The sequence below is a fragment of the Pomacea canaliculata genome, linkage group LG5 (genome assembly GCF_003073045.1).
Source record: "Pomacea canaliculata isolate SZHN2017 linkage group LG5, ASM307304v1, whole genome shotgun sequence".
In the NCBI taxonomy this organism is placed as follows: Eukaryota; Metazoa; Mollusca; class Gastropoda; order Architaenioglossa; family Ampullariidae; genus Pomacea; species Pomacea canaliculata.
In genome coordinates, this window is record NC_037594.1 from 3,644,766 (window position 1) to 3,655,962 (window position 11,197).

Consider the following 11,197-nt stretch of genomic DNA (forward strand, 5'->3'; position numbering starts at 1 on the left):
GGCACTTCATTTCGGCATTTCACGCGGGACCTTTAGCCGAAGTCAAGTGTGTGACGCCCCTTAGCTCACACATTTCTCTCGCCATTGTATCAATGTATCAGTGAACTCTCTCTCACTATCCCTCCTCATGTGAACCGTTAGCTCACACATTTCTCTCGCCATTGTATCAATGTTTTTTCTCAAAGCTGTTGCGCATAATCTGTGACAATCAAAGTGAACTGTCTGTGAAGTCTGTGTGTAAAATTTGTTTGAAATAAAGAATTATTGTGTAATCTAGTAGTTACTTTCATTCTTTGAGAAGTAAGTAAGCTCTCTCTCTCTCTCTGACATAATGCGGCGAAACGTCCGGCTCCGAAACGTCCGTCGGTGAAACGTCCGCACACGGAGAAAACATACTGTACCTACGGTAAATCAAAGACACTTTAGCTTAAATAAAACACATGTTTCGCAACTCAAATATGAAACGTTTGCCTTAAAAATAGTGAAAACAGAATAAAAGCAAAACTGGCTTTTGAGCGAAAACGTTTAACAACTATTGGTATTTTTTTTAAGGGTTTATAGTTCCATTCTAGTGAATTCTATAAATTCTTCAAGTACCTATAGAACAAGCAAAAATCAAGAAGCAATTTAAATGTTACTTATGTTTCTGTACTCATCCAGTTGTAGATGAAACAGGTCCAGTGGCTACAACAGTGGATTTGTTAAACAGCGTCTTCAGTGCCGAGGTACAGGACGTTACTTGAGAGTAACTAGATACTCTGGGTACGCCTGTGAATCGTGGAAGATCACATACATTTGTGGGTTCTTTTCGTCATTAGTGGCTGAGTTGTATTTTATCTCTCCCTGTCGTATCGGCAGGGTTTTCGTTTCTTTGCTGCCTATTGTAGAGTGTCCCACCAAGACTTTGCATTGGTAGATGTATTTCTGACCGAGAGAATCTGCGGTGGAGTATTTGGAGTGGCTTGTTGACAAGCCCGAGGGCCCTTATGCAAGAAAAGGGGGTGTATCACCCTGTATGTGTCCGTGTACAGGTGTTGTACACGGTTATGGGGGCCAAGAGGGAAATTTTCTCTAGTTTTCTCTTTATAGCTATACAATGCATTTTATACTTATATAATTCATTGTACGGCTATTCAATGCATTTTATACGTTAATAATGCATTTTATATTTATACAATTAAAATTTATAATTATATAATGCATTCTATAGTTATACATTTAATTCTATAAGTATAAAATGCATTATATAGTTATAATGTACACTATAGCTAGAGCAAGAAAAACTCGGTAAAACCCAAAGTATTTTATTTATATTATACTCAGAAGTTGCTAGCCAATTAATTATATATCTACCATTCCATTCTGTAGCTACAGAACGCATTTTAGCTACACAATTAAATTGTATACTTATAGAATGAATTCTGTAACTACAGAGCTGAAATGTAAACGGAACGAGACTGGCTTATTTGCACATGGGGGCAATAAAGTCAAAGATCAACCAATCAGTGCGCTGAAAACATGGGGTTACATTACCCTTATATGCGGTGGGAGCCCAATGGTGTTAAAAGTGGAAGACAGCCCTGAGTGGTTACAGCAGCCAAGCGCGCCCAGCCGGCTGGCAGAGGTGTCAATAAAGTCAACTAAGAGAGTGGCACCTCTGGGGCTCACACACCTGTCCGCCACGTGTGTGGACGTTTTGCCGACGGACGTTTCACCGACGGACGTTTCGGAGCCGGACGTTTTGCCGACCGGCGTTTCGCCGCATTATGTCAGAGAGAGAGAGAGAGAGAGAGCTTACTTACTTCTCAAAGAATGAAAGTAACTACTAGATTACACAATAATTCTTTATTTCAAACAAATTTAGCACACAGACTTCACATACAGTTCACTTTGATTGTCACAGATTATGCGCAATAGCTTTGAGAAAAAACATTGATACAATGGCGAAAGAAATGTGTGAGCTAACGGTTCACATGAGGAGGGATAGTGAGAGAGAGTTCACTGATACATTGATACAATGGCGAGAGAAATGTGTGAGCTAAGGGGCGTCACACACTTGACTTCGGCTAAAGGTCCCGCGTGAAATGCCGAAATGAAGTGCCCCGCGCCGAAACATCCGGCGGCGAAACGTCCGGTTGGCAAAACGTCCGTCGGCGAAACGTCCGTGTACCGTTTTCTCAAGCCTTTATTTTTTTTATACATCATAATATGAATTTTGCTTTATCTGTAAAAGATCACGGTTAAAAGTATATGTATATGTTATATGTGAATGTAAATATTTTTCTATATTTGTGTAATACCTACAATATATTATTCTTTCGATCAACTGTTCTAATGAAACAGTTTGAGGACCTTGTAATTAAAGTACAGGTAGTCCTCGACTTACGACGGGGATCCGTTCTTAACGCGGCGTCGTAAACCGAATTTTGACGTAAGTCGGATCATACGTTCATACAGTACTGTACAATAATAACAGTACAGTACTGCAAACACATAGCCTATCCAAACACGTATCCTAACACAGTAACCTACATAATTATCAATAAACATAAGTACAGTACAATATTGTGCAGTACACTACGCGTTGTTATCACTGTCGCTGTCATAGGAGCAGATCCTGTCACGTGTTCAAGGATGAGATCTTTATCTTGATAATCGTAGCGACAGTCGAACGACTAAGTCCTAATGACCTGCTAATTTCTGTTACTGTTTCCCCTTCTCATATTGCCTTATGATATCCACTTTCACCTCCATGGTGATGGCCTTCCTTTTCTTTGATGCACTGACCTCGTAAGTCGGAATGAGCGTCGTAACCACGAAACGACGTAACTCGAGACCGTCGTAACCCGAGGACTACCTGTATTATATGTTGACACCTGGTGATGTGAGCATCGACTTATTATATTTAAAAGTGTGTTAAAAAGAAAAAGCGCCGACTTCTCATATTTTATGTAAACCTCCTTGAAGTATCTGAATGAAAAGCTAAAATCACTCATTATCTTTGGAAATTTGTTAGTAAAGATATTTTTGAAAATATTTTCAAATAATTTGAAAATCTTAATTCTGTGCTATGTGCCTAATGATGAATAAATCACACTAGTACTTCCATCTATTTATTTTTCTTTCTTGAAATTGTGTATGCATTGATTGAGTTCTATTAGCGGAATGCAAGAATCGAGACTCAAGCTAACAACAGCGGTTTCAAAAGTGCTTTGTGGATAATAAACGAAATGATCATTATTATTACGCCATGCACATCAGTATCATAAATTCCATCCGAGAGTAATATGGCAATTAAAGAATCTCGTCCGTGCTGTGTTTTAATTTCTTCACTGGCACCTGCCCTGATTATTTCTCTGAACTGCTCTTCCCTTACATCTCATCTAGACAACTCCGCTCCTCGTCTGGTAATCGTCTCCTTACTCTTCTTGTCACCAAAACAACATGTGGCCACAGGATTTTTAGTTATTGTGCAGCCAAACAATGGAACATTTTCCCTTTCCGCATCCATTACCTACCCACTATTGAATCCCTCAAATGTGCACTGTAAACAAACCTCTTCCAAAGCTGTACTCCTAACAATAGTCCACACAGTGTTAGTCCTTTGTCACACCCTTTACCTTTTTCCGCTTATTGCTACTTCCTATTTGAGGAACAGTTTCTAGATACCTACGTGATTAGCTTATTAAAACCTTATTTGCCGAAAAAAACGATATATAATCAGTTATGAAATATAGGTAAAATGCATCAAAGTGGTTATTCTCATTCTCATAATAGATCACAAGACAATATTTATAGTCACTAACACTTTTAGAACATATTTAATTATAATTTTAGTTTATTCCTTGTCGCTCCACTCACCTTGTCTTTGGTGGAACAGATCGATGTACAATTGACACCTGCATTTAACTAATATTACTCAAAGATAGTATAGCCTATATTGCTTATTTTTATCGATTCTAGGAATTCCGACACATGAGATAGCCACAATAGAGGATAAACAGGATAAACTGCTTTTATAATGAATGAATTTTTAAGGTAATCACCTAATTCTCTACGTCGTCTTCCATTCCAATAAACATGTTTAAAAACACATCTGCCTTCCTTTCTTGTCTTTATTTTTGCTGACTTCTTTGTCACATACCGATAAAGAGGGCGGAATATACGGTGCAGAATGTCACTGTCGTAACAGTGAAGAGAGTGCTTATTAAATAGCTTAACAGTATTTTCATTGCAGCCATTTTTCAGTTTTCTTGAGCGAAGACATTTTCACAGTATTAAAATAGAATCGTTGAAACGCGCGAAACCGTTCAGGCGTGTCGCCGTCTTACTAGACCAGGCTACTGGACAAGTCACCTGTCATACCCGCCGCACTCACTTGAAAATAAAACGACGGCACTTAGGTTTAAAATCGAAACACATTGCTTACAAACAAACATTTAAATTTTACTTTTAAAAAATATAAAGAAATATTTTATGGTGAATTCACATGTAAACGCTGTGTCTAAAAATAGAACATCAAAATACCCACATGTAAGTATGACATGGTTCTATTTTTAAATTGATACCTTCAAAGAATGAAAAGAAAAAGCTGTACACTTCTTGGAAAGAAGTAGACGAGGTGGTCCACTCGACAAGAGATGTAGTGGTGAAATGGTCTGAGGAACGCTGTGAGGACTGATATTATCACTAAGTGAACAGCCGAGAAATAATATTGCTCTTCAATATGACAACAATATCGACTGCAGATGTGTGACATGCCTCCCGGGTATAGTACAGTGGCACTGCTGGGTACTGACTGAGTGCCGCTTATTTACTGGTATGTATGATATATTCTTTCGTAGCTGCAGTAGTTGTCACAGAGCTTGTATCGGCAAGATTTGTTTGTCAGCCAGTAATTATAAAGTAATACTTACCAGCATTTATAGCTGTCATGCATACATTATTCATATCACAAACGGTGTAAAAAACTGAAAGTGATTTACGAAAGATCAGTTGATATTGGCGATTAATATCTAAAGATTGTTGATGGTCCAGAACTCCAGAAAGAAAGCTGACAAGCCTACACAAAAATAAATGATGTATGATGCCGGTCTGTTTTAGTATCTGCTTGCAAGACTAGAACAGATCTCTCTACTTCTGGGAAAGAATTACAGGTTTAAGTCATGCATCCAGCGTTTAAAAGGCTCTAGGAGTTGTTAAAATATATCCGCCTTTATGAAAATTGCTGTGAGCTTGAGCATTTGTAAGTCACATTTTAGTAACTGTATTTTACTCGAAATGTCTTTAGTTTACTCTGGTGAATGTAAAACAAGTAAAAAAGGGTTGTAGATTTTACAACCTAATGTTATGTATTGACCCAAACTAGCTGGATTTTACTCTCTTGGTGGTGTCTGCTGGTGTGGGGTGGCCTGTCGGGAGTAGGAGTCAGTCGTTGGACACGGGTGGGCATGGCGACCGGTTTTCGGTATTTGGCGCCAAAAGTTAGACGCGGGCTGGGGTGAAGCAGCTTCCGGGTACGTAATGTGGGCCCACCCCAATCCGGTGGCGGGAAAATCTGGTGAGAGGGAGAGAACGTGACAGGGAAGTTTTAGGGTTGATTATGGGGAGAGGGTTGCCAGCAAGGCTGGCTGGCTGGCTGACGTAACGGGTAGGGCTGGCGGGCCCAAGCTTTTGGAAAATCTTATTGTCAGGTTTCCTCCAGAGAAAAAGGAGCGGAAAAGGCAACCTAACATGTTTTCACTGTAATTTGCTGTTAGGTTTCACTTTGACAGACATGAAAACAATGAACAGAACATCAACTATGCATCTACACAAAGTAAATAAAATATTGGGTAATGACATGATCTGATAGTAGTAAAGCCTAGAAGATTTGTAAGTTATAGGTTCGCCCCCATGCTGAATAGTCATATTTAAAGTGTAACAATTATCTCCAGCTAATACACCCAGCTGTTACATTTTGCAGCAAAATGCACGAAATGCCTTCACCTGCTGAGTGTCAAACTAACAAGACAGAAGAACATTTGTACGCATGGCCTGGAAAAGACTAACTTTATCCCGCATGTGAACAGAAGACACAACAGTCTCAACATCATCCATTCACAGTGCTTGTTTCTAATTACCAATAGAAATGGGTGCTAGTGATAGCAAACAACCCAGCGTCACTGCGAACTGGACAAAAGTCCAGACGCAAATGCCACAGTCTGTATTTCTAAACTCTGACCCAAGAGAGATGTTGGGAATGCCAGAAATCTGTAGCGAAGATGAAGGTGTTACTTTTCTATCTCCAGAAACAGGCTTTCAAGTTCCACCTCCAGACACAAGTAATCGGCTAACATTAAACCGTCACAGTCTGACAGAACAGAACACTACACACACACCATTGCAATTTGGACTCTCAGAAGACCAATACAGTTCAGTGGGTGTTCAGCAAGATCCCACTTTACAACAAAGTGCAGGCAACCAGCTTCCCAATGCTGGTGAGATTACGAGTTGGTCCCAACAACCCGGCGTGATAGAGGAACGACCGGAAGCCCAAACGCAGATACCACCGGCTGTGTTCACAAACTCAGACCAAAGAACCATGTTGGGAATTCCAGAATCTCACAAAGGACCTCAAGGAGTCCCTTTTCGGTCTCCAGAAACATGTTTTCCAGTTCCACCACCAGACACGATTCCTCGGGTCACAATGAACCATTATAGTCTTTCAGAAAATGAAGTCCCACCCAAAACATTACAGAGTGGACAACATGGTCCACTAGGTGCTCAACACGACCCCACTTTCCTACAAAGCGCAGCTTCTGGAGCCCCCTGGACACCACAATGGCGTCTACCCCCACCGCCACCACCACCACCGCATTGGCAAACAAGACCAGCAGCACCATTTCCTTACAACTCTTTCCAACTGCATCCGAGTGTGTTCGGCTACTCCCCTGGTTTGCCTGGCATGCACCCTTTTTTTGGAGTCCAGCCACTCATGACCCATTTAGAGTATCCATATCCGAACTCTATGAATATGTTCAGCGCTTCAAGCCAGCCCCCAGTGAGAGGTGAGTTATAGTAAAGTTTGAAAAATATTTCAACGTCTGACTATATAATCAAAATTGTAACCACCGCCTGTGAGAATTTTACAGTTTTAAAACCATAAAAATTCAGAATCCGTCATTATGTCAAAAAATAGTCAATAGCATCCAGTGAATGACATTCAGCATGTTGAAATGTCATAGTCTGACCAAGATTAAGCTCAGCTATATTGATGGTTATTCTCTCATCGAGATGCTATGATTTGGGTAATGTTCCCACATATTTTCGCTTGAATTACTTTGGCGTAGTCACTGTTCTTTTACCACAGAGTTTGGACAGATTCGTTGGCTGCTTAGTTTCTTGTAAGATAACGATTACTTCCCAGCCATTCGATCAGGAGGTGAAAATCTTGAGGTCTTTTCCAACCTCAATAGGAGAACGACGTTAATCGTTATTTGTGTTTGAAAGACAACCTGGCAACTTTTCAGCATCAATATTGCACTCTGGATAATTTGTCCGCTTTCAGTAAAAGAAAATGTTTTTATAGAATTTAATAATGACCTATTCTGTGTTAAAGGCTGAAGAGCGATAAACAAATATTTGACGAAAATTTGTTTGCACTTTCAAACTTGCTGTATTCCACCATTGTTAAGAGAATCATTTAAAAACATAATAAATTTGTTAGTTTTTGACACTCTTGAATTTCTGGTTTTCTTTCTTTCGCGTTTTTGAGTCTAGCTACTAATCCTATAACAGAGCAGACAATTTTTATTATGTCAGTTTAGCAGCTTATTCACTGACTGGAGTTATATATTGCAATACCCTTTGCAGCTGTGTAATTCGGAAAGTAAGTCTGGTACCGAAAACATACAAAAATGTATGCTTAACATTTTGTTTTAGCTTGGAAAAAGTCGGTATATAAAATTTATTAAAATGCTGTCATTGAAATGCTCGACGTAGAATGGAGGAATCTCTTCTTTAATTCAGGCACAGAACCGGCCAATGGTCATCCGGAGAATCTTCAATCTCGCAGACACACACAGAAACCGCGGACTACTTATCGTGAGGGAGGAAAATGTTCTAAACGTTTTCAAAAATCATTGAAGGAGAAAAACGGTAAAGCAGAACATTTTCAGTGTCTAAATACTGTGTAGAAGTATTATTTTTTTTCTGATTTGTTACACATAGCAAGTATTTATGGTTAATTATTTAAAACTTTAATAGTATTTAGTTTGTATAACGATTCTATGGACTATTGAGATCTATAGAATATATAACTAAAAGTTTATTGAAATCACAGAAAATTCGACAGGAAATGTGAATAATTTTATTTCTTTTTAAAGTCCTGGTGTGGTGCACAATTTTTGTTTTAATGATTAGGTAAAAGCTGACTTCGCAGCTCTATTCTCCTCGAGTAGTAGCAAGGAATAAACTAAACTAAAGCTGAGTGCAAGACACTATTTCCACAAATCTTGTAATACCGTTTCTCAGTTCTCAAACCATCATCTTATACCTAAAGAGGACACAATTCTGATATCATGATATGCCTAATTAACCGATACTCCCACCTTTTCATTGGCTGAGACCTTCTAAACGTACTCGTATCCTGTAGTATCTTGAAGTCTTTGTTGTTGGCTTCTTTCTGTGCATTGAGAAATAAGAGGGAAAAGCTTGGTAGAAGGCAGAACAGTTCTTATGATTAGCTATATTTTTCAAATGCCCAGAATAATAAGCTTGTCATAGTTCGCTTGTCCTTGCAAAATAATGTTAATACTTAATCAACCAGATTTAGATCGGATTGGATAGTCTTATCTAATGTTGCTGTTTTGAAAGATGCCCGACAAACATCGGTTGATGACACAGATGAGACATCAGATAGTTCAGCAGGGAGTGAAAATGATAAAGCGCCACAAACACCAACAATAAAGATAAGAGGGATCAACACCGCAGTGATGGCAGCCAAATGTAAATACTACTTCCAGAACCCCAACAAAGGTGGAGGGGAAACGCAGGAGGTCAAGTGGGATAACATTGAGCACATCTACTACATCACTTTCTCAAAGGCCAAAGGTAACTACACAAAACATTTTGTCATCATTAAGACCTTATTGTTGCATTATAGCAAAACAGCCTTTGTGAATTGAAATGTATCATCATCTGCTTCATCAGAGTAGTATGTAGTGATAGATTACACTCGAAACTATATTTATGAATAATTGACATGTATTCACTCTTTCAACCTTATGTCTTTGTAAAGGAACATATTTTGAGAGAGAGAGAGCTTGTATGTTTATCTTTACTCTAAATCTGTAAATGCTTTCACGGGATATTCAGCATTGTTTCCTGTATGTTTAATGAAAAAAGACTTTTTTTTAATCTCTTTTAGTGGCAAAGCGCGTTTCATCACATGTCCACAAGATTAATAACCAACAACTAGAGATCAGCCTTGCTCCTAGAGGTATTCCTGAGTCTGTGGGCATGCGCACTGTTGAGATCAGTGGTGGCGATGTCAAATACCTGGAAGTTTATACACTCTATTTTGAAAACCCCAACAATGGTGGCGGACCCATTAGTAAAATCTGGCACGATAAACAAAAAGAAAAGATTTATATAACCTTCGAAGATGCTGCAGGTATTATTATTATTATTATTATTATTATTATTATTATTATTATTATTATTATTATTATTATTATTATTATTATTGTTGTTGTTGTTGTTGTTTTAACGCAGTGTTTATTACCTTGATAGTTGATATAGTTACCTTGATAGTTTTCTTCCCTTGGTAGGTTAACTTTTAAAAATTCAGAACCTTGCATATTTTACATTTTAAAGACAATCCTTGTAAAGAATTTACAGTCTTATGTGATAAATCTTGCAGTGGCAGAAACAGTGTGCAGTCGCTCTCACAAGGTGGAGGAACACATACTTGAGGCAAAGCTCGCAAACAAGGGTCAAACAAACATGGATCAAACAAACGATGCCATAGGTAACCTGGAGCAGTTCCATGAAGAGTGGACAACAGTAGAAATAATTGTGGAGCCGCCCCTGAGGAACGAACAGTTCTACCGACAGTACCTTGAAGCTCAAGGATATGAAGGATTGGTAGATGATCTTATTTTGGACACAGAGAACGGCAAAGTTCTCGTCACATTCGACGATGTCAAAGGTTATTTTCACCCTTTGATTATCATGCTTTATATTCATTTTGTCTTGAGTGTTGTGAAAAGTATGTTGATTGCGTAAGATATACAAGAGTTAGTTATAGAGATATTGAATGAGTATTTCAGTATGCGTGTGAGAAAGGGAGATTGTTTCTCTGTATGTGTTATCTTCTTTTGAAATCTTATTTTAATTTGAAACATTGAACTATATTTTTTAGTTCTATTACAATATCTTGGGTAGCTTGATGTACTTTTCTGTTTGTTTTTTTTATCCCGTTTTAAATACCAGCTCTATAAAAACTAATTCCTAGTAAATGATATTGTTTAGAAGCAAAAGTGTAGTCTGCAAAACATTAGCAAGTAAGCTTCGTAGATCGACGACATGCAACTCTTCGAATGCCTAACGTGATACACAAAAAACAGTTAAAATAGGGACATTATTTTGATACATAAATATGATTTCCTTGTCAATACGAGAGCCAAATAAAGACCTGGTCATTTGAAATTAAGACATTTCCTCTTCCTAAAATAGGTTACCATCGTTTCGGAAATTATGTTTTAAATGGAGGTATTCCTTCATTAAAAATTAAATATATAATGCTCAACTGTTAAACTCACGAAAACAATTTCCATTCAGACTGGCCTTCAAAGATGGTATACTCACGGAAACACGCATACACACGCGCGCGCCCTAACAGATGTACAAAAACCTGCTTGTGTCCTTTCAGTGGCTCAGCAGTTTGCAAGCTGCGATCTCAAAATTGACGGGAAAGATGTCCAGACGACTCTCATGAAAACCTCATCGTTCTATCATGATAAACTTTTCTTCAAGAATGTGTCTCGAAATATTCCCAAAGAGATGGTCATGCATTACATGGAAATCATCAGCGGCCAGGACGGGGTTGAGATTGTGTATAGCGATGAGCCTGGAGGTGTCCTGGTCACCTTTCACAGTAAAATTGGCAAGTACTGTAAACGACGGAATTGGTAAAAATTGCATTGAATGTGAT

At 38.5% G+C, this 11,197-nt stretch overlaps 1 protein-coding gene across 1 annotated transcript; it reads left to right on the top strand.

Annotated features, from left to right (window-relative positions):
• The first annotated feature begins 4,637 nt into the window (after positions 1–4,637).
• On the top strand, positions 4,638–11,178 carry LOC112563908. The gene is made up of 7 exons (XM_025238380.1): positions 4,638–4,819; positions 5,966–7,049; positions 8,011–8,139; positions 8,857–9,093; positions 9,410–9,655; positions 9,905–10,192; positions 10,916–11,178. Exons 2-7 carry the CDS (start codon positions 6,131–6,133, stop codon positions 11,176–11,178), a joined length of 2,082 nt encoding a protein of 693 aa, XP_025094165.1. The 5' UTR covers positions 4,638–4,819; positions 5,966–6,130.
• The last annotated feature ends 19 nt before the right edge of the window (positions 11,179–11,197 follow it).